This window comes from Epinephelus moara, chromosome 23, assembly GCF_006386435.1.
Source record: "Epinephelus moara isolate mb chromosome 23, YSFRI_EMoa_1.0, whole genome shotgun sequence".
In the NCBI taxonomy this organism is placed as follows: domain Eukaryota; kingdom Metazoa; phylum Chordata; class Actinopteri; order Perciformes; family Serranidae; genus Epinephelus; species Epinephelus moara.
In genome coordinates this window covers 2,221,928-2,249,652 of record NC_065528.1, presented here as the reverse complement: position 1 = coordinate 2,249,652, position 27,725 = coordinate 2,221,928, and the positions used below count along the sequence as shown (strand labels likewise).

General features: G+C 42.3%; 1 protein-coding gene across 3 annotated transcripts in view; it reads right to left on the bottom strand.

Moving 5' to 3' along the window:
- Positions 1 to 4,925: 4,925 nt before the first annotated feature.
- The window catches only part of LOC126384767 (serine-rich adhesin for platelets-like), a 36,080-nt gene continuing 13,280 nt past the window's right edge, over positions 4,926 to 27,725 (bottom strand). The window contains exons 2-5 of one of the 3 annotated variants that reach the window (XM_050036040.1): positions 9,843 to 11,392; positions 5,781 to 9,347; positions 5,602 to 5,656; positions 4,926 to 5,474 (exon numbers count right to left, since the gene is read on the bottom strand). In XM_050036040.1, coding sequence (XP_049891997.1) covers positions 5,447 to 5,474; positions 5,602 to 5,656; positions 5,781 to 9,347; positions 9,843 to 11,343 — 5,151 coding nt within the window. In that variant the 5' untranslated portion in view covers positions 11,344 to 11,392 and the 3' untranslated portion in view covers positions 4,926 to 5,446. Of the gene's footprint in view, positions 5,475 to 5,601; positions 5,657 to 5,780; positions 11,393 to 27,725 lie in introns of all 3 variants that reach the window. The other 2 variants (XM_050036041.1, XM_050036039.1) reach the window with 2 other exon arrangements.

Below are 27,725 nucleotides of genomic sequence, written 5' to 3'. Positions count from 1 at the left end.
ATTATTATGCTGATCTGTTCTGTACGACATCTATTGCACGTCTGTCCGTCCTGGAAGAGGGATCCCTCCTCAGTTGCTCCTCCTGAGGTTTCTACCGTTTTTTTTTCCCCGTTAAAGGGGTTTTTTTGGGGAGTTTTTCCTTATCCGCGGACGGATTGGGGTCACTATAAATCTGGGGGGGACAAGTCCCCCCATCCCCAGTGCCATCTGCGCGCATGTATGGAGATATTGTGTGGTTTCAATCATGTGTTTTTGGATATTTGAATCTGGGGTGCCTTAAAGGAATGGTGCACCCAAAAATGAAAATTCAGCCATTATCTACTCACCCATACGCCGAGGGAGGCTCAGGTGAAGTTTTAGAGTCCTCACATCCCTTGCGGAGATATGGAGATATGGATATCCAGATATGGAGATATTTTGTGGTTTCAATTATGTGTTTTTTTGACGTTTAATCTGGGGCGCCCAGCCTGCATTAGGTGGAGTTGCGCTGCTACCCCCTCTCCCCTTGGATCTCCGCAAGGAATGTGAGAACTCTAAAACTTCACCTGAGCCTCCCCGGCATATGGGTGAGTAGATAATGGCTGAATTTTCATTTTTGGGTGCACTATCCTTTTAAGTCTCCATTAGGTGGAGTTGTGTTGCTACCCCCTCTCCCCTTGGTTCTCCGGAAGTGTTGTGAGGACTCTAAAACTTCACCTGAGCCTCCCTCGGCATTTGGGTGAGTAGATAATGGCTGAATTTTCATTTTTGGGTGCACTATCCCTTTAAGGGGTGCAAAGGTAGTCGCCCAGGCTAAGCGGGGACAGTGGTTGAATTGGGAAAGTGTAGAGAAGAGGAAGCTTAGTTGGAGGGACTTGTGGAATATGGAGGAGAATCGTACTAGATTCCTGGTAGGGGCTACATACGATGTGTTAATAACCCCCTAGAACCATCATGCCCAATGTGTTCAGGTACCGCAACCTTAAAGCATATTTTGTCAGGCTGTAAAGTTAGCTTGTCAGAAGGCCGGTATACATGGCGACATAACCAGGTGTTGAAAAGTTTAGCTGCAGGCATCGAAGGGAAATGAAGACAGGCAAATTCAGATGGTTTTAAGAATAGGAGTTTAGCAATTAGTTTGTCCGTGAGGGGGAGAAATACAGAAGTGATAAGTTAGTAAGAAGGCAAGGGTGTGGCCACCTAGAAGGTGCTTGTGATTGGGAAATGCAAGTAGATTTAGGGGGAAAGCTTGTTGTTCCCCAGGAAATAGTTTGTACCAAGCAGAGGCCTGACATAGTGTTGTGGTCAGTGAGTCAACGGATAGTTTATTTCATTGAGCATTTTTTTTCTCCTTTTGTCATTAGCCGCATTTTTTGTCATTTGCCACAATTTCCCGCAAAAAATCACATATAAACGCAATTTTTGATACAATTGGCTGCAAATTCAAGGGTTTTGGCCGCAAATTCAAGGTTTTTATGCCACGAGTTCCTGGAGGGACTGTATATTGGAATTATGATATGTGGCGTGTGAAATAGGGTATGGTGAATGTGCTAGGAATGTATCGGCACGGTCTCTACCTGGAGCTCGCATAAACTAAGCCTGAGTTTGTTGAAGGTGGCAATGCTGTTTGGGCTGAGAAAGCCTACGAGTTTATCTTCTCTATCTCCTTTAACTTTAGCTTATATTGGAGCTATGATATGTAGCGTGTTAAATAGGGTATGGTGAATGTGCTAAGAGAGATAGTATCGGCACAGTCACTACCTGGAGCTCGCATAAACGGAGCCTGGGTTTGTTGAAGGTGGCAGTGCTGTTTGGGCTGAGAAAGCCATGTGTAAATAAGGTAAAGGAGGTTGTTGGGTCGGTGCGGGGAGCAGTGAGAGCTGGCATTAGGGGAGTGTCTCTGGGATGCCAGAGATCACTGTCTAGCCTCCTGGAGGTGTCGTGGGACCAACTAGACGAAACACTGGTGAAAGGAGGTTTCCACCTGATGACCCCAAAGACATGTTAGTTATCACTGCTCATTGGTCTGTATAGTTAAGCCTTGCAGCAGGCTGACTCGGCCGTTCTCTTTATACATCCATGGACTCGGCCTGTGGATAGACACACACACACACACACACACACACACACACAGTGGCCTCGAAAAAGCATCAATGCAAAATTAATTGCAAAACCCGAAAACCCGTGGTCCATAAGGGCATATTGTTCCGTGCAGGGTGGACCGAACGGTTCAATATTTTACAGAGGACCGTTGCATCCCTAGTGCACCTTGTGGCTTTTTCTGCAGCCTAACTTGCAGACTGGATGGCACTCTTCTTGGCCACCCCTGTGACGCCCAATCAGCCAAAGACTTTGCAGAGTGAGCGCCCTGCAAAGTCTCTACAGCGAACTTCTATGGGCTTGTAGAATGTCCTCCAGCCCTTGCCCCTGCACTCCTCCACCAGTTCCTGGTACTTTGCGCGTTTCCTCTCATTGGCTTCCTTAATCCGCTCTCCCCAGGGCACCATGAGTTCCAGCATGATCAGATGTTTTGAAGCCTCAGAGGTGATGAGCATGTCTAGCTGGAGGATCGTTGTTGCGATGTGCTGGGGGAACTTCAGCTGCTTTCCCAGGTCGACCTGCAGCTGCCAATCAGGGGCTGTGTGGAGGAGGCCTGTTGTTGTCTGTGGACGCGCTCAGGGTTTCTCTCCGTCTTTGATGAACAGGATTGCCTTCTTCGGAGCATGATGGTGTTTGCTGGTGCTGATGGCTAAGGCTACGCTCTCAGCAACTGCTTTGAGCACCTGGTCATGACGCCAAAGATAGCGGCCATACGCCAGGGCCTTTGGGCAGTTGCTGAGGAGGTGTTCTAAGGAGCCTCTAAAGCCGCAAAGGAGGTAGGAAGGTGTCTCACTCTTCCCCCAGACATGGAGGTTTGCTGGGCTTGGCAGAGCATCATAGACTGCTTGCACAAGGAACCGGATGCGATGGAAGTCTGCCTGCATGATGTTAGACCAGGTGACCTTACACTGTAACATGCTCTCCCGCCCCGTCCACTTCCCCTGCTGCCGGAGTCCCACTGCCCTGCACACTTGCTCTTGGGATTACAATTCCTGCGATTGAAAAACGGAATTTGTCAATTACTTTCCCCTTCTTCAGGCACCATGGACCTTGACTTGGAGGGCTTGAAACTCATCCTTGCCCATGTGATGAGTCTCTCAAGTCCTTCTAAAATCCACCTGCTCCCTGGGATTGATGTTGTGATGGTAAGGTCGTCCATATAGGTTTTTACGGGGGGCTGTCGTACACCTGACTTTATTAAGGGCCCTCTGCATTCCACTTCGGCAGCCTTGACCACCATGTTCATTGCAAGGGCGGAGAGGGTAACAGAGATGGTGCAGTCTGTTATTATTCCTTTCCCAAGGTGATGCCAGTCTGATGTTTCTGACCCAGATGTGACCCTGAGCCTGAAATTGTTATAATAATCCAGGATCAGGTCCTTGATCTTACTGGGAACATGGTGAAGGTGTAGAGCAAGCTCAACCAGTTTGTGTGGTATGGACACGTAGGCATTGGTAGACGAGGTAGGATACGCCACTGCGGCCTAGGGTAGATGCTGTGCGGGCTGCCTTGATGACCTCCTCAACCTCCTTCAGACTTGGCTCTGTATAGATTGGTTGACCAATAGCTTTATGATTCTTACATATAGATGCCTACATATCATATATGGCTTGTTGACACATCAGACTTATCAGAAATGCAATTGTTGATTCTGAAATTGGAAATTGCATTTCTATGAGTCGTAATCCTTTTTCAACATGTGGTAAATATATCCTTGTTATTCTTATTAGTGAAAAAGGAATTGGGGGGGGTGGGGGGGGGGGTTCCCTATTGGAGTATGGATTCATCACTCTCCTTAAATCAAACCATCTCTACGGGGTCTAATCGCCAAAGACTTTCCACATTCTTATTCATTCGTTCACATGTTAATAAATATTCTTTTACCATAAAAACGTGTCTCTCCTGATTTAAAAAGTGTTAATCACACTGCTTAGAGCACAGGAGTACACAGTAATCGGTTGTCATATATCTCATATTCTTTGTGTGTGTTAGGCAAGGAACAGATGTGACTAGAACAGAATGTAACCTTTCCACTGCGTGTAGTCATAATTCCCTTTGGCCATTCCAGCTGCTACTAGGCACATGGAGACCTGTACCAGGATGATGGTGGCCTATATCTATGTACACCTTTGGTACCATTTACTATGTCTATGTAAGCTAGCCTGATTTATGATGTCAATGCTAACCTTATTAAAAAATTACCCAGAGGAAATCCTGGAGATACTGGTGGCAGACGCAGCCAGGCATGAGCAGTTATGACTATATAGTTTTCCTTATTTGCCAGACACCATTAGAGGTGAGCGGAGGTTGAGTGACCAATGGGAAGGAGGGACCTTCCAGACCCTAGAAAAACTGCATAAAGAGTGCTGTGTTCATAGCAATTCAGTCTGCTCCCAGGACCGGGCTTGAGTTTGTTGGTGTTGCTGTCTTAGAGAACACAGGAAACTCTGCTTTTGCATCAGACTTTTTTCATCTCCAGAGAGTTGTTGGGAATCCAGCGTGGTCTCTTTTTGAATAGTTAAAAGTGGCTTTTTGTAGATTGCTGGGCAGCTGTTTTGGACTAATCTGGCCCCAGTGTTTGAGACAAGACTGCCACAACGATTTCCACTAGTGAAAACGCTACTAGTCAGCCCTATTGATTTAACTTTAAAATCGCTTGCCATAGCCTGAACCTTAAGGCATGCAGGCAGTCAAAAACTGACTTCATGTAGGCTAATTCCACCCCCAATCTCAAAGCTATGGAGTCAAAATTTTGAAGCTGCCAATTTCACATGTAACCAGGTACAATATATGGTTTAACACAGGCACTGGTCTAGTGCTGAAAAAGAAGAGCACGAGACAAATAGTTTGTTTAAGGCCTTTTATGCATTTTCACATAAACTTTCTTTCAAAAGAGATGCAACACAGAAATACTGCAATCAGAGCCGAGTTTTCACAGTAAAAAAAGTTAAAAAACAAATCCGAACATATGATGTATTAAAAAAAAAAAAAAAAGGATCGAAACGTCTGAAAAAGGTGAAAATTTTCAAATATAAACTGTTTTCAAAGCAAAAACACTGAACAACTTAATGCAGAATATTCATACATTTTGAGGTAGCTGGTAAAAAGAACGATTTTTTGTTGACACCTAAACATTCAGAAACAATGCCATTCCAACAGGCATCTGATAGTGATACACATACAGTGTACATATATATATATATACAAACTGTTAAAATACAGAAAATGCTTTGGAAAATCAGGAGGTCCACTTAATTACAACAACAGTAACTGATGTTTTCACTCATCAAGCACCTGTCAGTTTGGGAGTGAAACAAATTGTAGAAGCTGCCACCTTTTCCCTCACTGACTTGGGTCTCGGAGGGGTCTACTTGTCTTCCCAGTCCAGCTCAATTCTACAAAGAACAGCAGGAAAGAAATGGATTATGCCTGTATCTCTCAAACTAGAAAACCAGATGAAAAATACACAATGCGTCTGTTGGCTTTAAAACAATTGTTGTTATGCATATGAAAATGTATTACCTTTCATTGGCTTTGTCACCGTTTTTCCACTTGTAATTTTTACCAACAAAGCCTTCTGTAAAAATAAAGGTTAGGAACATGGGTTTTAATCAGACACCTTAAAAAAAACTTAATTTGACTATTATATGAATTTATTAACGACAAATAATGATCATTTTAGCGACTTCAAAAGAACACACTTAGTTTTACTGTGGGGTCCCGATGTATGTCATTTGTCCTCTGTATGGCCTCAGTCCTGCTCCTCTTCATCAGGAGGGGTGTGGTCTTGTGCGAGTTGTGCCTCTGTTTGGGTATCTTGTCACGGTGACTTGGTCCTGGTCTAACTTCCCTCAATGAATTATTCAAAGTTCTCAAGTCCTCCTTCATTCCCAGGCTAGTTTTTCCATTTCTCCTGGTCCGGAAGTGAACTGGGGTATAACCTTCCTTCCACCCTTTCACCAGTCTTGCCCGTAATGATTTTTCAGAAAATGATGGGCCTTTTGTGTTAGTGCAAAGATTTAATGTTGAGGAGGTGCTGTGAGACCGGTGTAGTTTAGGTGAAGACAAATGCTGTGTAGGAATAGATGAGCTCTGCTTAGATGAAGTAGCACTACTGGAGGATGTGGTTTCTCCAGGCAGAGACATATTTCTTGAGTAGGCTAAGCGTTGTCTGGCTTCAGAAAGTTGTCCACTTGTGGAAGGCAAGCTCCTGAGGGAGGTGGATGGGCTGTCCTGGCTAGGTAAGGGAAGCTGTCTTGAAACCGTTCTAGATTTTGGCACTTTGGCCTGAATGTTATTCTCCTTTGCATGGTGTTTATCATTTTCAGGTTGTGGTTTGGGCACAAATCTTCCTTGTTTATTTCTGTACAAATGTGGTGTATTCTTTTCACAGATGTCAGGCTTTTTGCTGAATACTGTGGAGATCTTTGGAGGCAGAGTTCCTTTTTCATCCTGCTTGTGAATTCTTTCAGCGGGTTGGGAGGGTTTCACAAGAAGAAAGCGAGGAATCAAATGATTAGGATCCAATGTGGAGTTGGACTCCTTGTCCGCAGACTGGCACTGCTTCTCTGGTGAGTCTTTGGATGACAGTCTGTTTTTGTGAGGCTGGGCATTACCAGTTCTACAAAGATGCCCCACAGTTTCAGTTGAAGGTCTGTTTTTTGCAGAAACTAAGTCATCACCAATGTCCTCTGATTCTGACAAGAGCAGATCTTGTGTATTTGCTTTCTTTTGGCTAAAACAGCTTTTTTTAACCACTTTGTCAGAATCACAGAAAGTTACTCTTCTTTTTAATGTCCTTTGTCTGTTGGTCGTGTTTTGAACATGCTCACGTTCACCATTAGCTTCAATCAGCTGTCCACTCTTTTTCACACTGTGTGACACATCAGAGCATGCATCTTGCATCACTTCTTCATACTGTGTAACATAAAGTTTAGACGGGTGCTGTAACAGTGCTGAGTCTGCAAAAGAGAGTTGGGTTTCTTCTTCAGCAGTTTCACACTCACTGTCCTCAGTTCGAGAGGTCTTTCTTGTTTCTTCTACACATGAGTTATCATCACTATCTGACCCCAAAGAGAAATAACTTTTCCTGCTTGTCTTTTTATAGCTTTGGTAACTGTCATCCTCTGAGTCAGTGTCATGGATTGTAATAATTTCTTCTTTTGAAACATTTTGTCCGTTATGTTGAACATGCTCAGAGGGAGCTTTGGTGCCAATCATCTGCACACACTCCTCTGTACTGTGCGACAGGCCTGCAAACGATGAATCACGGATCCATTGATGCTGCTGTGCTGGTAAGTCTCTAGATGGCAGGCTGTTATTTTGAAACTTTTTTTCAACAGTTTCACACCAACTGTTCCCAGCATCTTCACTGTCGTCTGAGCTTGAAGAGAAAAATCTCTTCCTTTTTGCCTTCTTTTTGCAATATTGGTCACATTCATCCTCCGAATCAGAACCACTGATAAATATCTCATCCTTTTTTGAAATCTTTTTTCCATTGGTTTTGGGATGAACACGCTTAGATGCAGCTTTGACTTTAATCAGCTCCCCAAGTCTTTGCAAACTGCTAGACTTGTTAAAGCAGCTGGTTTGAACTTTTTGCATATTTGTCACCTCAGAGCTTACACCCTCTTTTGCAGACACAACCACATCTGTCTCTAAGGGCAGAGGTGCTGAGCTCTCCAACAATTTCTTGGACACTGTCATAAAGTTGCGCTCTAATTCGGGTGAGTAATCAAGGCTGTCTTCAGTTTCACAGCTGTCTACAGACTCTCTCCTGCTCTGGGGTGTAAGTGGTTCTCCCTCAGAGTCCATTTCACGCTCAGGTGTGCTCCTCCTTAGTGCCAACTCAACCACGGTCTTAATTTTCATAGCTGTCTTTTGTTGTAAGGTTGCAAGTGTGTCAAATATCTCTAAAGGGGAAAAAGCAGAAGCTTCTGGATTTGGAGATGGCCAGTGTGTTGGACTTGTGTCACACTGCCGTTCTTGTTCCCCCGTTTCCCAAACATCAAGCACATTTTCTTGTGGGCTATCCTGGTCTTGCTCATGTGCTTCAAAGTTAAGGTCTGACACAACTATGGGAATTATTAACCAGTCATCATCCATCTCATCATCAGTCTCCTCTCCATCTTTCAAAATGGGGTAAGGACTACATGAAATAGAGTGGTTTTCCTGTTGCTCACTGTCATATTTTGGACATAACCGACCTTCAAAACCAGGATCAGTATTAGAATATTGTTGTGCTACAATAAGTGCCTCTATCTCTGGTGAAACCTGCTTCTTTGGAATCAGTTCCTCATCTGAAATGATATCCGTCGTCATCAGAGCCTGACCCTGCACGAGTCCATAAGCTTCATTTTCAAATGGTGACTGCTTAACGTTGGGTTCAGGTGCTTGTGTAGGTGAAGATGTCTCACCAGAGATATACTCAATCTGTTGACTTTCGTCCTCACTTATATATTCATATATTGGGTTTTCAGAACATGCTAGAGAGCTTACTTCCCAGTGCTCTAGGTTTGGAAGTTTTGTGTCCAGCTGTGGCATGTCATTATCTGATATGTCTTCATATAGTGGATTTTTAACCGTGTCCGTGGAGAATGCTTCCTCACCCTCGCTTTCATATGGAGGGGCATGTTTTTTGGCTTCAGAGAGTGACATGCTTAAATCAGTTTGTGAATCCACACACCCTGTGTCCTCTCCTAGATCTTCACAACTTGTTTGGGTGCTCAGCCATTCACTGTGGTTCATAGGAATTGATACTACATTTTGAATCTGAGTTTTATCAAGTGATGAATTTAACTTGGAATGAGCAGTTGCTTTTTTACTGGTAACACCACAATGTTGTTGATCATCAATGCTTTTATTTTTCTTTGTATTTGCGATTAGATTTTTACTGAGTGATGTGGATTGGAATGTTTTGTTTTTAGGTGCGACTGAAGTTGACTTGGTTTGAAGATCCTCTGAGATGTCAGTTATACTTTGCACACTGTCCAACCCTTCTGCCTCCACTAATTTTAGGGCTCCACTCTGCCGCTCTGGCATGTATCGTTCTCTGTCATCAGGCACTTCAACTTTTGTGTCCAAATCTTTGGAATTTGACCAAAGAGAATTGTTTTGTTCTTGTGACATGCTGCAGTTGAGCGTTAAACTGGTTTGCTTCTCAGTCAGATCATCCTGGGTCATTCCAGGCATGGATGTGAGAACCACTCGACTCTCATCTTCATTCTTTGTGCAGGTGAAAGCAACTTCCCTCATTATTTGTTGATATTCTGTGGATGTAAAAAGATGAATGTTATCTATATTTCCATTCCAAAATTGTTGCAGTATAACTTCAGAAAAATTCTCCATCTCTGCAATGGTCTCTACACTCTCCAGACTAGCAATGAGCTCCTTCAGTGCAGTTAATGAATACTGAAGAGTGGCCATGCCATTCTTTAAGTACTTATAACACCATTTACTATAGAAACTTTTATCATTGCTATCAACAAGTGCTTTATCGTCGCAGTCATCTGAATAAACAAGTTTGCAATTGCCATTTGCAGGCATAATTACATCCAAGTGCTTTTTTACTGACAAATTAAAATCTACTGATGCACTCTCAACAGGGTTAATAGTAGCAGCATGTTTTGAGTTTTCTACAGCAAAGGCTAGTGTACCTGATGAATTTTTCTCTGATGCAGATGTAGCACAATAATAACTGTCATTTTCAAATAGTGACTGCTTAATGTTGTGTTCAGGTGCTTGTGTATGTGACAACGTCTCACCAGCGATATCCTCCATCTGTTGACTTTCATCCTCACTTATATCTTCATACATTGGGTTTTCAGAACATGCTGGAAAGCTTACTTCCACATGTTCTGGGTTTGGGGGTTTTGTGGCTGGTTGTATGTCTTCATAAACCAGATTTTTTACAGTGTTCATGGAGAATGCTTCCTCACCCGATGCACTCTCAACAGGTTCAATTTTGGCAGCACATTTCGAGCTTTCTACAGCAGAGACTAGTTTACCTGTTGAATGCCTCTCTGATGCAGATGTAGCACAGTCACCTGTCTCTTCAACCCTCTTTGTAAATTCAGCATTTGTTTTGCTGCCCTTTGAACTGTCCTCTTCAAGTTCTTGTCCAACTGCAGCAGTCACAGCACAGTTGAGACTTTGCCATTCCACATCTTCTTTGTCAGGGGCGGAGGTTGTGGGGAGATGGGCCACACTGTCGACCTTTGGCATGATGCTGTCAGGCTGTGGTGAGTAGACCCTGTCTGAGTCCTTATTGGAATGTTCGTACTTTCTGTTTTTCTGAGTTAAAATAGTCTGATATTCTGCAATACTTTTATGAACAAAGTCCAGTATATCGTCATCTGTAGGCGGTTTTGTTTTTCTCACAGGATGGACATTTTCTGTGGATGACTGACTGCTTGGAGAAGGAAACATAACCTGCTGCTGGTGGGGGGTCGAAGGAGTTCCTCCTGAATTATCTAGGTTTTGTGTTCTAGTCCATCCACACTTTAGCGATGAACCTTTGACTTGCTGAGCTTTGCAGTGTCTTCCATCTGAAAGATTTGTAATAGTAATGACCTCACTGTTGGCATTAGTTTCCTCTGATGAAGAAGACGATGTGGTAGAGTATTTGGAATCTGAATCATTTCCTTTCTGTAAGGCAGTCAGCAGTGGACAAGATTCAGTGGCAATGGTACTGGCTGATGAAGCAGAATTCAAATGTCTTTGCCGTAGTCCAGGATTTTTGTTCAAATTTGACCCTTTCAGGGAATGTCTACTAAAATTTTGCCTGTGGCATTCCCTTTGTTTTCCGCCATTATAAACAGATTGTCTTACAGAGTTCTCATTCACCAATGTCCCAAAGTAACTGCTGCGTTGTTTAGAGACATGTACTGATGTATGAAATACAGCATTATCTTCCCTGCTTATTTGGTGGTGACTGTTCCAAGAAGTATATTTACTATCTGTGGGTAACGGATGCTGCAACCCAGTGCTTACTTTGTTTGCCTGTGACTCCTGATGGTGGTGGAGTTCCTGGAAATTTTGTTGTGATTGTGCATAGCCTGGCTGCAACTTAGCTGGAGTGTGAGCCACTCTAAGCTCCCCGGGATATTGAGTGGCTACCATATTGTTTTGTATTCCATTTTCAGGTTGAACCACTGGTACAGGTGCAGTACTGATGTCCTGAGGTGATGGGAGAACATCAACATTACTCCGGCACTGGAACGCAGAATACGCCCCTCCTTGGCTGTGTGGAAATCCAGATCGCATTGCATGCAGAGCAATCTTTCAAGCGATGACTTCAGTTCACTTCTCAGGTCTAGAAAACAAACAAAGGAAAATCAGTGGTCAACTAGTGTCATAATCACTACATTATGTGCCTTTTTTAAGCAGGGAACCTAAAGCCAGATTTTTGGTAGCATGCTTAATACCACTGATGAGTGTCGCTCGACAGAAATTATGAAATTTTGACACTTTATTTTCATATCACACACCTGGAAAGTTTGTTATGTTGCGGACATAGTCATTTTTGCAGTGCTACTAACAACGCCATGGATATAGTAGTTTTCAATCCAATCCACACCAACTCTGACATGCTTTTCATATCTCTCTCCCCAGAAGTATCCCTCAGTCAGCTGCAGCTCATAGTAAGCTGAGAAGACAACAGCTGGTCAAATTTCCTTCACCAGGCTGACTGGAAGCAGATATTAACTGAACCAAAATATTTCAATATTCAATGTAGATAGAGCTTCGTTAAAAACAAATATAGAGCCGGATATTTCTGTGATTTAAACAGCTGTTGGTGCAGATTATGCATCACTTAACATTACAAATAGTCTTGGACCATAAAAAAAGTGTCTCTGATTACAATGGAGACGACCCTAAACCTTTCACTTAAGCATAGACTGAAAATGGCACGTGACTGTTAAATTTCTATCTATCAAAAGTGTCCTACCATAAATGAGGCTTTGCATTCAACAACCCCTTCTTTTGGGGCGAGTTCCTCAACCTTTATTTGAGAGCTGCTCAGGTGGTGGTTCTAAATTCAAGTTCCAGATACTCTCAAAGGGAAGGGAACTTACTTTTCAAATGTTTTTTTAACAGATATCGAACAATGTTAAATAAGTTCTAAAATGTCCTTGAGGAGCTCTGGCACCTGTTGTACAGTCCTTCCTGTAACGTTACCAACAACCAGACTAAGTTAGCTAAATTTGTGGCTTCAACAACAGTGTAATGACCACCACCCAGAACCAAAATGGATGGTTCTTGTAACCAACGCTACAGTGTCCATTATTTTTATGTACACCCTACTCTAATGCACACACTACGATTTCACCTGCTTGGAAAGAGGTGAGAAATAACGAGAATTACTCCCACGCGGTTATAAGCCTCCTTACTGCACACCACTCAAGTTTCTCGAACAGTTTACATCCATGTCTGTGAAAGCATAGATACTTCACACCCATTGTCCCAACGACAGCACAGAAGATCTGTACAAGAAGCACAGTTTCAAGGTGGGCACCCAAAATGAGTGTCATTAATTAAGTAAACTGACTAAGCATTTCCCCTTCTGCTCCCTAGATATGACATTGAATAATAGTCAGAAAAATGTTTTATGCAGAACATTATGATGTCACAGTGAAGTTGACATTTGACCTTTTGAATAAAAAATGTCATCACTTCATTATATTATCGTATTGGACATTTGTGTGACGTTTTGTCATAATAAGCATATGAATTCTTGAGTTATGGCCAAAAACATATTTTGGTAGGTCACACTGACCTTGACCACAAAATTCTTATCAGTTTATTAAAAGTGGATGTTTGAATCAATTCTAAAGTATTTCCCTTATGGTGTTCTTGAGATATCATGTTCACAAGAATGAAACAGATGAGGTCACACAGACTTGACCTTTGACCTATGACCAATAAAATCTAATCAGTTCATCATTGAGTCCATGTAAATGTTTGTGCCAAATTTGAGGAAATTCCCCTATGGTATTCATGTTCATGAGACAAAAAGGTCACAGTGACTTTAATCCCTGACCCATGACCACTAAAATCTAACTCAGGTTACTGAGTCCAAGTGAATATTTGTGCCAAATCTGAAGAAATTCCCTCACGCTTTTCATCAGATACTGTGTTCACGAGAAGAAGATGGATGCAAGGTCACAGCGACCTTGACCTTTGACCGTGATAATCTAACTCATGGAGGTTACTCCTCCAGTCCAAGTCAACCTTTGTGCCAAATTTGAAGAAATTCCCTCATGGCGTTCTTGAGACACTGCGTTTAAGAGAATGAGATAGACAAGGTAGCAGTGACCTTGACCTTTGATCTATGTCAACCAGAAACTACTGAGATAGACAACTCCAAAACATAATGCCTCTAGCCATGGCTATCGCCGGTGCAGAGGTATAAATACCTGCGTGGAAACGCCAAACATTTGGAAAAAAAATCTTGACATATCACAAAAAAGATGGAAAAATGGAATATTAATAAAAGGTAAATGTGACTAAGTGAAATGCAAACACATTCAGCGAATAAATTATGATGTTCAGTCTTGACATATCACTGCAGTGGCCACTGCAAACTCTCTTCACAGTTTCTGGATGGCTTTTAATATGCCTATGTATACACACAAGGCTATTACCAGAACTCTTCGAAGAGCACATAGCTGTAATATTAGTTGCTTAAAACCCTGTGTTAATATATCCATTTTTTCTTGGTTTTTGACTGGTGCTGTTTAAATTACATCATTTAATTGCACCCTATTCTTTCAACAGGGGCTTTGTTCAATCAATCAATCAATTTTATTTATAAAGCCCAATATCACAAATCACAATTTGCCTCACAGGGCTTTACAGCATACAACATCCCTCTGCCCTTTGGAACCTCACAGCGGAAAAGGAAAAACTCCCCAAAAAANGTAATGACAGTAGCTTACAGCAACATTAATGAAAGTAATAATATTATAGTTATAATTCTGGCTACTGTGGTACAATATGTTGAAAGTATATATTAATATCTGGCAGTATACATGTGTGACAATAATCGTATGTGTATAATAACAGTAGAAGTATGACTAATGAATTGTTGCCACCTACTGCTTATCTAAATAAACCAACTACAACTATTAAACAGTTGAGGATGGAAAAGGCATGGCATAAATTTGCATTTCCATTTTCCAATTTTCTGGAAATTCAGTAAATGTCTCATCCTGTCTCTCAACACAAACTTCAGACAGTGCCACTGCACTCAGTCCTTGGCACCTTTTAAACTGCCTGTTCAAGGCAGGAATATTGCGCCATTATTCCACCATGCCATTTTGTATATAAGGTAGGGATGTAACGATTACCAGTAAAATGATAAACCGCGGTAAAATTAGGTAAAGTTAGTATTACTGTTTCAAATTTTAATTATCATTAAAACCGTATTTGATTACCCCACTTTGAAAAACGGTGATACTGCTCATTGCCTGGAAAAGAAGCAGCAGTAGTCCCTCAGACACATGCACAGTTTGCAATGTTTGGCCTCTGAAAACATAGCAGAAGGTGGAATCTGTTTTTACACTAACGGTGGCTGGTGTAATGATTGGACAGTGATCACGCAGCACTGCTCTCCTGATCTGGAATCTTTTTTCATCAACTGCAAACCTTTTTACTCCCCCCGTGAGTTTGCTTTATTCATTCTGGTCGGTGTTTACATCCCACCGCAGGCCAACGTGCAGGAGGTACAGCGCACGCTCGCCGACCGGATACTGTGTGTGGAGCGGATTTACCCAGACTCCTTAGTTGTTGTCCTTGGCGACTTTAACAAAGGTAGCCTCACCCATGAACTCCCCAAATACAAACAGTTTATAAAATGTCCGACCAGAGAGAAGAATATCCTGGATCACTGTTACACAACTATTAATAATGCCTATCACGCCGTCCCCCGCGCTGCACTGGGCCACTCTGACCATGCCACCGTCCACCTGATTCCCTCATATAGGCAGAAGTTAAAGCTCTGTAAACCTGTTGTGAGGTCATCTAAGAAGTGGAGCAGTGATGCTGTAAAGGATCTCCAGGCGTGTTTGGACACTACTGACTGGGGTGTTTTCAGGACCGCCACCAATAGTCTGGATGAGTACACAGAGGCTGTGACATCATACATCAGCTTCTGTGAGGAGTGCTGTATACCATCACGCACTATAGGGTGAGGTATAATGGAGTTAAATTAAATGAAGTTAAATGAAATTAAGTTTTATAGACATTTTTCTCTCTCTCTCTCTCTCTCTCTCTCTTTTTTTACTCGGGCCACTAAGAATATACAAGGGGCCAGTGAAACTCTGAACTAGAGGGGAAAAAATGTTATGTTGAACACTGTGCTAAGCCAAAACAGAACAAATAAGGAAATTCTGGCATCGCAGGAAGAAATGCAGCCGGGCCCACAGCCAAAAATCAAATATCGACCACTGTCTGTTGAGTGAATGAGCCGGAAAGCAATTTCATGAATGGGAAGCATGGAATAAAAAATGATCTCATTCATAAGGGAAAACATGAAACTAACACTGACACACAGAAGAAGCTCAAGGCACACAAGGACAAAGAGCCTGTGCCAGAAATGAAGGAAAGAGCTCCTCCTTGTTGGAGAAGGTGTTATCAGTGCTGTAAACAATGAAAGGATCATCACATACAGCCATCCAAGTGCCATGGTAAGTGGACTTTTCTCCCAGCTACTGTCAAACAACCCTGGAATCAAACATGTTATAGTTAAAGCTGTGCAATTAATCGTCTGGTGATCGCGCTTACGATTTTGAGGTCAAACAATTTCAAAATTAATGAAATCTAGGGTAAATGATTATTGGTCACGGATGCCTGGAGATTTTATTTTGTTTCTCAGAAGTCGCACATGCGCGATACCGCCCTCCTCCCCTCCTCTCCTCTATTCACTACACGAGCCAGTCAAGCAGGTTAACTATAAATAATGCGAGGGGCAGGTGATCGCGGAAGATTTTAAAAACAGCGTGCCGAAAATGGTAGAGGGAGAGCGAGAGAGGTTGGTCTGTGTGTGTGCGCACCGGGGCCGATACAGAGAGCAGAGGAGAATTGTAAATGCATGACCATGTAGAGACAGAAATGACATGCCATCGTGTAAACAATATAAGTCATCACGTGCGCTGCATAATCGTTTACATAATCGTGACTTCAATTTTGACCAAAATAATCGTGATAGTGCATGTGGAAGGTATTGACACCAGGAAAGGAGAATCAGAAGAAAAAATTTTTTTTTTAACGGACTTGACAAGCTGGGAGGATAATCATTAATCATTGGGCCTCTGCCAATCACTGACATAAGGATAAATAAATTCAGCTGCGCTAAGGTACTTGTACAGCGACTAGATACAGTTATACAGGGCCTAATACATCCAGACCAGACAGGGTTTATGGCAGGTAGGTTGTCCTATGATACCGTTAGAAGATTTTGTAATGTGATTTCACACACTCACAACGACAACTCTCCCATGGTGGTAGTCGCAATAGATGCTGAAAAGGCATTTGACAGAGTTGAATGGCGCTACCTGGTGGATTTACTAAGCCTTTTCAATTCTGGTCCAGTATTTATATCTTGGATCAAACTGCTTTCCCAGTCCCTGAAAGCATCTGTAAAAACCAATGGCCAGATCTCTGTCCCTTTTTGCCTGGGTAGAGGCACACGACAGGGGTGCCCACTGTCCCCTTACCTGTTCGCGCTCGCGATAGAGCCATTAGCAATTATGATCAGGTCACATAATAGGATATCAGGTATAACTATTGGAGCAGAAGCTCATGTTATATCGTTGTATGCAGATGATGTTTTATTATATATATCCCAGCCAGAATATTCGTTACCAGCACTATTGGATCTGTTAGGAAAATATGGATCTGTATCTGGCTTTACGGTGAATTGGGGGAAAACTGAAATAATGCCCATTTCTAATTTTGATAGTAGCTCTCTTCAGAACCAGTTTGAATTGAAATGGACGCAAAAATATATAAAATATTTGGGTGTACTGATCTCAAATAATTTAAATGATATGTATAAAATTAATTACACCCCTGCATTGGAAAACATAGAGGAAGATCTTAAATGATGGCAGACTTTCCCAATATCTATTTTGGGCCGTGTAAATGTATTAAAAATGAGTATCTTACCTAGGTTAATTTATTTATTTCAAATGCTCCCCATACAAGTCCCCGAGCACGTTTTCAAGAAAATTCAATCTTTGTTTTCCTCCTTTATTTGGAGTGGTAAAGTTCCGAGAGTTCGTATGAATGTTCTGTATCTCCCTCCTGAAGTAGGTGGACTTGGTCTTCCTAATATGAAACTATATTTTTGGCCAGCTCAGCTAAGACCACTAGCACAATGGTTTAAAATGCCTGGTGTATGGACCAGAATAGAAAATAATGATGTATTACCTCTGGATGTAAAGCATGCCCCTTACTGTGGAATGAAAAACCTTAGGAAAATAACTAGTAACCCAATTATACTTCACTCTGTGAGAATATGGAACTGTGCACACAAATTCATTAACTGGAATAAGCTTTTATCGCCGTTCGCTCCAATATCTATCTATCCGATATAAGTCTTTGGGCCTCAGAAAGACAGACAGAGTCAGCTCTCACCGCAAATCCCTCTGTGTTATAACTAAGAGTCTCACAAGAAGCCTTGGTGTTATCCTGGACTCATATTTAACACTGAAGTTATTGTTCTTGGCCCCAAACAACTGAGACTCTTTATCTGATGACATAGTTTCTCTTGATGGCATTGCTCTGGCCTCTAGCACTACCGTAANACTTTCCTCTTTGATAAAGCTTATAGTTAGGGCTGGCTCAGGCTTGTACCAGCCCCTAGTTAGGCTGACTTAGGCCTAGTCTGCCGGAGGACCCCCTATAATACACCGGGCTCTCTCTCTCTCTGTCTCTCTCTGTCTCTGTCTCATTGTGTCATACGGATTACTGTTAATTTATTATGCTGATCTGTTCTGTACGACATCTATTGCACGTCTGTCCGTCCTGAAGAGGGATCCCTCCTCAGTTGCTCTTCCTGAGGTTTCTACCGTTTTTTTTTCCCCGTTAAAGGGTTTTTTTTGGGGAGTTTTTCCTTATCCGCTGCGAGGGTCACAAGGACAGAGGGATGTCGTATGCTGTAAAGCCCTGTGAAGCAAATTGTGATTTGTGATATTGGGGTTTATAAATAAAATTGAATTGAAATTGAATTAAATTTCCACAGCCACATCAAATCCGTAATGTCATCTGCCTACTACCATTTCAAAAACATTGCTAGAGTCAGAGGCAGAATGTCAAAGCAAGACCTTGAAAGGCCCACCCAAGCTTTTATTCCTAGTAGATTAGATTAGCTAGGAAACATGATCACATTACTCCAGTTCTAAAATCCTTAGACTGCCTACCTGTCATTCAGAGAACAGTCTTCAAAATCTTGCTTCTTGTGTATAAATCACTCTGTGGTTCTGCCCAAATATATCTCTGACAAGCTTCTAACATATGAACCTTCTAGGACCCTGAGGACATTTGGGGCTGGCCTACTGACCGTCCCAAGAGTCAGAACAAAACATGGTGAAGCAGCATTGTGTTATCATGCAGTACAAACCTGGAATTACCTTCCAGATGATGTTAGACAAGCCCGGACCCTGACCACTTTTGAGTCAAAGCTAAAAACATTCCTTTTTTAACCCTGCCTACTCCACCCTGTAATGACTGCAACCTTATTTTTTACACTCAATCTTACTAATGACGAAAACTGTCTGTGGGTGTGTCTGTTCCACGTTTTTCTCCTCACTGACTTGGTCAATCCATGTGAAATTTGGCACAGTGGTAGAGGGTAATGGGAGGATGCGAATGAAGCAATATTACATCTTTTTTTTGTGTGTGCGTGTTTGTTTGAATGGGGATATGTATGTCTGATCATAAAATGGAAAATAAAAAATACTTTAATCCAAAATATTACATCAATTGGCCAAAGGGGGGCGCTATAGCAACCGACTGAAATTGCACACTTTGAATGGGCATATCTCATGCCCTGTATGTCGTAGAGACATGAAACTTTACACAGAGATGCCTCTCCTCATGAGGAACAAATTTGCCTCAAGAACCCATAACTTCCGGTCATACAAATTTTTTAAAAAACACTTAAAATCGATCTCTTCCTACGAAGTTTGACCGATCTGCATGAAACTCGGTGAACATAATCGAGGGACCAATATCTAAAGTTATCTCTTGGCAAAAGTTGGAAAACTTACTAAACCTGAGCTTCTATAAGGCAATGAATATTGCAGAGGGCGTGGCTCATCACATAAAGGTATAACATCTCAAGGGTTTCACCAATCACCACGCAACTTTGTAGGCATATGACCAGACATAATCTGAGGGACCCCTCCATTATTAACCCGGTCAAACAAAATGGGGGCGCTAGAGAGCTAATTTCTTATCTAGGCCTGACCACCATATCAATTTTTACTAAACTTGGTAGATATGTAGAACAGGACGCCTCAAGGTGACTGGGGAAATTTAACTCTAATTGGCAACTGGGTGGCGCTATAACAACAGAAAAATGCTTAAAAATGGCTAAAATGCGACCGATCACTGTGGCTCCCCCTGTGGCCGAATGTTTGGGTTTTTTTTCTTCTAATTTTTGGTATGACTAAGTCATGGTATGGTATGCTGTACATAATCACGGAAACTGTCAGTGTGTCATTCTGTCAGTCAGTCATTCTGTCTGTCCCATGTTTTTCTACTCACTGACGTGGTCAATGTATGTTTCCCATGTGAACTACCAGTGCGCCCCACTTTTAAGTCAATACAACATAAACACTTTAACCATCTGCCTTTCAACGTGCTATCTCAACTACTAATGTACAGTTTTAGCCCACTAACTATCCCACTATTGGCAATGGTACTACTGGACTTTAAATAAAACAATCGTACTATCAAATTCACAAAAACTCTGTCTGAATACATTGCTCCTCTTAATGGGTTCAGTTGACTATTTAATCTGCAATTTCCTATGACCTGTATCCCAAACACACGCCATGTGAAACTGTATGTGGGCAACTGTGCACTCAATGGGTATGGACTAGTTTTAAATAACCTTTTTATCTTTACACCTCTTGTCTGCACTTTCGCTATTTTTAATGGTGATTTCTTTTTAAAATTTTTAACATTAGTAATTCATTTTACCTTTTATATTTTTTCTCTTTTTTCTATTTCTTTCTCTATTTCATTGCTTTGTAAAGCACTTTGGATTACCCTTGTGTATGAAATGTGCTATACAAATAAAGCTGCCTTGCCTTGCCTTTAAGTGGTTACATTTCATTACAGTTCAGTCATAATATTTATATGTGGACAGCACCACTATCATTGTTCTCATCCATAATGATCATGAGCAGAGACAGCTGGTATAAATGGGCTATCAGGGCTACGCCCTGCCTATCTTTTACAATAAAGACGAGAAAATTATTAAATTAAAGAAAATATTAAAATATTAGTTATTGAACCTTAGAACTGAACCTATAGCAGCAACAGCACTAAAATAGTCACAAAAACAAAGGATTTATCTAAATGGGCTGATTTTTTACAGCCAATACTCCTAGAATCAGCTTCCAATCATTGTTGTCACAGCGTGAGTGACAGTTGTCGTGACAAGCTCCCTTAATTTACTGTCCAGTTGGGCTAAATTAATTCAGCCCAGGCCACTGACTTTTGGCCAATGACAGAGCGTGGAAGTACAGTGAGGGCCTGCCCGCTGTTACTGTAGTGGGAGAGTGAGCGTTGAGTCTTGCAAATTGTGTTAGCATCATGCTGAACGAGGTGGATTATTTTAAATGCTGTCCATCTAGCAGGACCTCATTCAAAAATCATCAGACTTAAATGACTTGGTGATTAACCTGTTCGCATCCCAGAAAGGCCATCGATGTGAGCTTCTCTTCAAATAACGTAGGCCCAAACACTAACCTCTTATTAAAGGAGCATTACTCCTTTCCTTTCTTTACCTTTCCTGTCTGTGTGTGCAGCGGAAAATAGTCAGTGTGTGCGAGTGTGCGAGAGAGAGCGAGAGAGAGTGAGATTTTGGCATCAGACCATTTTTGTAGCTAGCCTAATTCTCTAGTTTTGTTGTAGTGCATTGTTGCTGTAACCTGGTACTGTATCTCGGTGTGATGTTACTGTTACTGCAGCTGAACTATTGATCAGTATAGGCCATAGGCCTAATGCGTTAGCCCTCCCACCCAATTTCACCACGAGCCGCTACTGACGATGACAACAACCTCTTACTCAGTACCTCAAAAACAATGGATATTGCTGTGGATTTCAGGGGTAGGACAAACATTAGGTAGGACAAAACAGTGGGACAAAATGCTGCCTTGCCTCGCCACAGACAGCCATGTTCTTAATCATAAAACTTCCATATTACTTTGTTGTCGCTTACGTTAGTAAGAATATAAATCACTATGGCAAACTGCAAGGCATTATAGCATATGGTAGTCCTAATTTGGCAGATTTTTACCTAACTGACAAGCCATGTCATTAAGTCCAGCCAGAATAATAATTAGACCCATTAAGAATGGATCTGGTTTTAACTGCAGTCTGGTCAGTGTTAACCGGTCAGACATGCCCTGCTTATTTATGCATCAAGATGTAACGTTAGCTATTTTGGACCAAACAGGGGCTCAAGATGCAGATGACTGACAGAGCGATGATCTGTTTCAAGACCAAAAACAAGAAAAACAAAAGCGCATATTTAGATTTAAAAAAGCCAGTTGACATCATGTAATGTGTGTTTTATGATCTGGTGGAAGGTTTTTTCATTCAAGATATCATGTGAAGATAAGATATGATGGGTTATAGTGTGATTTGCCCTGCCTGCCCCATTGACTCCAACAGAACTGACACCAAAGTCTGGCTCCTCAAAGGCTGTCACTAATGTCATGACCTTTCCCTCTTAAAGATTTTCCTTGGTTACGACTAGGTAAAGAAGAGCTCACAACAGGCCTCTCTCACAGCAGACATTTTGACTTGTCACAATAAAATGATGGCTTTGTTCTGTTCTGGTGTTACAGTGACCATGACCAAGCATACAAGAGACCAGGAACCTGGGGAAAAAGCAGCTAAATGAAATTCAGGAAATCATAAATTTCAAGATTCACACCTGTACTTTTCTAATTGTAACAAGTCAAAATGTGTTCCGTGAAAATTGCCTATGGTTGCACTGGTGTTGTCCAGATTTTCAAAATAAAAATCCCCAGATCAGTGGCGCCCAACCCTGCTCCTGGAAAGCTACTGCGGTGCATTACTTAGATCTCTCCCTAATCTACCAATTATAATGATCTGCTCATTATGAAGCCCTTGAGGCTTGCCAATAATCCAGGTATGTGAAAATTATGCTCACTTTTTCATACAAACTGTGGAGGTGAACAGTTAAGGATGAATTTGGGGACCCATTAAGGAACTCACAGTATCTGAAAACATAGGTCCAACCTAAGTCTGTTCGAGATGGCATATTTGGTGCCCCCTTAAGTGTTTGTCCCACACAGTATCTTCCTTGGTACACTGCTGCACCAGCGCATTCTTAGTTGGGGGGATTTACTCCATTCCTCCTATTTTCTTTGTGAACAACTTAAGATGAGCTTGATCAATGATGAGTTGGCTGCTGGTGCGATCACAGGATTGTGACACACGCCACAGGCCTTGACGCTAACCTTTTTCCCAAGGAGCACATGTGCTCCTAAGTTGGAAAAGTAAGGAGCGCATAAAGAACTTTAGGGGCACAATGTAAATTGATCAAATAATGTGTTTTCCGTAATAAACGTGATGCAAATAGACATTTACAAGCAAAATTATGTAATGAATTTGTATACAAAATGTACAGAAAGGTAAAATCATCAAGTTTTGAAAAACTTGTTTTAATTTTGTCTTTAATGTTATTATCTTATATATATATATATTATCTTTGCAATATGATTATCTTATATAATGACATTACTATCCCAAAACATTCTCCAGGTCCTCTGAAACTCTGCAGGACTCACACAGAGCTTTCTCTGCGCCCACCGCGGGGTAGGGCGCAGAGGACAGGATTTGGGGGAGTACAGACTCGTTCAGGAGCTACAGCCCCATGGTGACCGCTTTCGGGTCTACTTCAGGCTCTTCTCTGCTATTGGACGCGCGGCACCGAGGTGTCGTCACAGCGCGTTGCGGTGAAATTAAAAAAATTTCAATTCGAGCGCAGGCTGGTGGCGCGCGCCGCCCAGCTCGGCGGCAGAGCGATGCGCTCTTGCGCCGCGGTAGCACATACACAAGGAATGGGTTCGTCGGCGGAGGTCTGCGCTTTGCGCGCTCTGTGTGAAAAGGGCTTTATTTCCACCCTGCCCAGCAGGGGTACTGTGGCGAACGGTCCCTAAAGGCCTCTACACATGATCAGCTGTAAAACCGCTTTGCGCTGGCTGTCCCATTGTTTGTCTATGGAGAGGGCAGCAACGCCTGACAAAGCGGCACCGCTACCCTTGGCGTCGCGCACGATATTCATTGTGCCGACAATGGCTTGGAAAACCGCCCATAACCGTGTCACACGGGGAAGAGGGAAGAGGGAAGAGGGAAGGCGGCTGGAGTTCCTCCAACATTTGCGGTTCGATTATCATATTTTTTTATTGACAAAAATATAGGCTGCTTCGGCTGATTTTTTATGCGCACATGTGCCCCTAAATATTTTTTACAGTTCGCACACACCTATTCTTAGTCGCAAATGCGAGTGAAACGCTCGCACTGTCGAGCCCTACGCCACAATGGAATTGGCCTTCTTTGGAATGCTTGTTGGAGCCTTTACCATAGCCATGGAGGGCCTCTGTTGCCTTATCATCCCCATTCCAGGTGTCCAAAGCTGTCTTCTTTTCCCCCACTGCAAATACAGATACTGTGTCACACCTAGTGAAGACATGGAACACAGGAAGGACCTTGGATTGCAAAAGACTTGGCAATTTTGTCGGGCAGGTATGTCTGAATGTCCAGCTCTGACATGTGCAATGGCTAGGACCACAAGACCTGTGTCCAGATTGCGCAGCGTGAGCTTTTGAAATCCTTGTGTGGCAGCACCCACCACATGGAGTATTGTCTCTGTATCCGTCTCTTCATGCCTACAAGGTGAACTCATCAGTTTCTTGGGGATGAGATGATAGACCACTAGGTGCTAAAGTGGAAATGACCCACAATTTGGGACTGGAAAGAACTTCAGATACATACCTGCCTGTGAGACTGCCAAGTCTTTGGCAATCCAAGGTCCTTACTAGGGATGACTTCATGTACAAAAATCTCTAAATATTTCGAGTGGGTAATTTTTTCACTGCTGGGTGGTGCTATTGCATTATACCAGTAAAGCCCCAATTATCCAAATACCAACCGAATGGGCCATTTAACCAACGCGCCGTTTTAATAGAACTGAGCACGTAGGCTACTGACCTGTTGCCAAACCCGGTCTCACACCATTTCTTGTCATATTCACAGTTGTTACCGGCCAGCCCTTCGCTTTAAGACGGTGGCCACGTGGGTGTGATGTAGGAGATGTTGTGGGAAGTAAAGCGGTGTATAGAGTGTACGGACGGGAATGCACCGTGAAAATAGGACTGTTCATGCTACGGGTGGTTGCAGTCTGTTTACAGTGTTTAGATAGGCTCCAGTTACAGCATAGTCTCTGTGAGAAGGCCCTGCATTATGTTATGCTATGTTTTCCTGCTGTGGAGGAGAAATAAATGTGCTTCTGCACGGATGTCAGTTCTGCATCCTCATTCTTCAAGCAGAGTTGGTCCGGACTCCTAGAGCTAGTTACCAGCAACAAGCCAAGTTGTAAAGATAATCTACAGGAAACCAGTGTCTCCCAACTACGGTTCGGAGCACCAGACTCGAGAAGGTAACACAGTCTATCACAGTTAGTCAACAATTAGAATCAACCCCCTCCCCCCTAAAAAAAAAACATTTTTCGTGTACTAATTTTTCATAAATGTTTACGATCTCAAGTGTACACGGACTCACCCCTAGTCCTTACTGTGTTCCATGCCTTCACTGACAGTGGTACAGTATCTTCATTGCAACCAGGGGAAAGGAAACAGCAACCAAGGCTCCAAAAAGCATTCCAAAGGAGGTCATTTCCATAGTGACACGCTTCAAAATCCTGCTCTATGATCTCACCAGAAGCCAACTTGACATCGATCAAGCTCATCTTGAGTTGTTCACAAAGAAAGGAGGAGGAATGGAGCAAATCCTCCAAACTAAGAATGTATTGGTGCAGAACCTCAAAAGAGTGTACCAAGGAGGACATGGTAACAGACAAGCACTTGAGGTGGCACCAAATATGCCATCTCCAACAGACTAAGGTTGAATGGACCCAGGCAAAGGGAGAGCATGTAAATGCAAAAAAAGCATCCACAAAGTTCACAGCTCTGCATCAATGTGGAGGAGACTGTAAAGCCTAGACTTTTGGAGAGTGTCGCTCAACCAAAACTAAAGAGCAGCCTAACGTTTTCAAATTATGCTTTGGTGAAAGGTTTCAGCTGTCTCCATGGTAACCAGAGACCCCCTGTATTCTTTATGGTCTAAAGAACTATGTCATCTATATGATTTTTTCTGTTACATTTAGTGAGAACTCTCAATAATATGACCTGACCTTATATTCATTAGCTGAGCAGCTTTCAGTCTGTGAGCAGCAGATACACCTCACTCACTACAGCAGGGTGACTACAGGTATGAGGAAGTTATATTTAAGACTTTTTAAGACCTTTTTAATACCACCTTAAAAAAAATTTAAGACCAAACTTGCGATGGAAATATGGACCAAAGTGAAAATATATTCTTTTACAATTAAAGGCATTGATGTCAGTTAGGAAAAATGAAAATAATCAGTTGATCTGTACGAATGATGGCTAGTCACCGTCCTCAGCACCCAGATCACTTCTGCTCTAAGTGTTGGCGTAGAGCCACAAGCTGTGCGAATGTCAGATGATGACGATGTTGGCTGTGGATTTCCCACCGTAACATCCTTGGTCGTAACATCCTTGCTGGCGGTGGGTAGAGTGGAGCAGAAACGGGCAATCGGAGTCTGCTGGCGGGCTCTGGTATAGTCCTTGTGCTTCCCGCTCTGCAAATGCGAATCCACCGCTTTGATTCCCATTGTCCCAAGTTTGAAATTCCTTCGGCACATAATGCAGTTGGCTTCATAAACATTTCCATGAACGGGCCTTAACCACGACGAGTAGTCTGTGTTTTCAAGCCACTTGTCATTAAATCGGCATTTTCCCATTTCGTGCAACCAAGAAGGCCACGTTAGCTAGCAAAGATGCAGCACACTCTTCTTCTTCTGCGGGTCTGCAGCAGACTCATTGCGTCACGTGATCTAAACGACGGGGCGAGATTTAGATCATTCCGTGCTTACCAGAAATTTTCGCGAGCACATTTAAGACCTGTCTGATCTGAATTTAAGACAATTTAATACTTTTTAAGGCCTTAAATTTGAAAAAAATTATTTAAGACTTTTTAAGACTTTTTAAGGACCCGCGGTCACCCTGTACAGTGCGCTGGTAAATAAAATTAATGAATCAATAAATACTAAATAAATACTATTGATTTCTACTCGTGGAGCTGACAAAAAAAAATTGGTTCAGTAAATGTCTGTTGTCAGTCAGCCTAGTGAAGGCAGTTTGTCTGGTCACTGTCTTCTCAGTTCCAGGAGAGCTAAGGAGCTGAGACACCAGACAAAGACACTGAATGTAAGTCGGAGTCCGTGTGGATTTAAAACTATTTTTTCCATGTGATGATAGTAATAATAACAACCCCATTGTGCAACAAAATATGATGATATCTGCAACATAATAAAATTCTCCATGTGCGCAACATGAAAAAAAGTGTTGAGTGTCAAAACGTTATGTTCTTTAAAGACAATTCACTTTTTTCTCTAGTTTATATGGTAAACAACACTTCTGGTTTTGCCTTCATTTTTCACAAATTTATGTTAAGCACCTAACACTAATTCTGCACTCAACAGATATTTCTCTCAAATTTAGGTGGCAAGCACATAATCCATCCACCAGTTTTATCTTGACATAGACATTCATTACAGTTTAATATGACTAGCACTACAGAAATGCATTTTTTGGTCACAGATACCTAAAAGAATTAGTCAGTATCTGGTGTGGCCACCATTTGCCTCAAGCAATAGGACATATCTCCTTCACAAAAAGTTGATCAAGTTGTTGGTTGTAGCCTATGGAATGTTGGCCCACTCCTATTCAATGGCTGTGCAAAGTTGCTGTTGGCAGGATTGATCCAGAGCATCACAAACATGCTCAATGGGTGACATATCTGGTGAGTGTCCAGGCCATGCAAGAACTGGGATGTTTTCAGCCTCCAGGAAATCCTTATAAGATTCATCTGTGATAAGAAGACTTCCCCAAAGTGCCAGATGCCATCCAAGGTGGGCAGTTGCCCAGTCAAGTCAGTTACAACAACAAACTGCTGTTAAGTCAAGACCTAGTGAGGACGACAAGCATGCAGATGAACTTCCCTGCATCAATTTCTGCAGAAGTTCTTTGGTTATGCAAACCAATTGTTGCATCAGCTGGAAGGTCCTGGGCTGG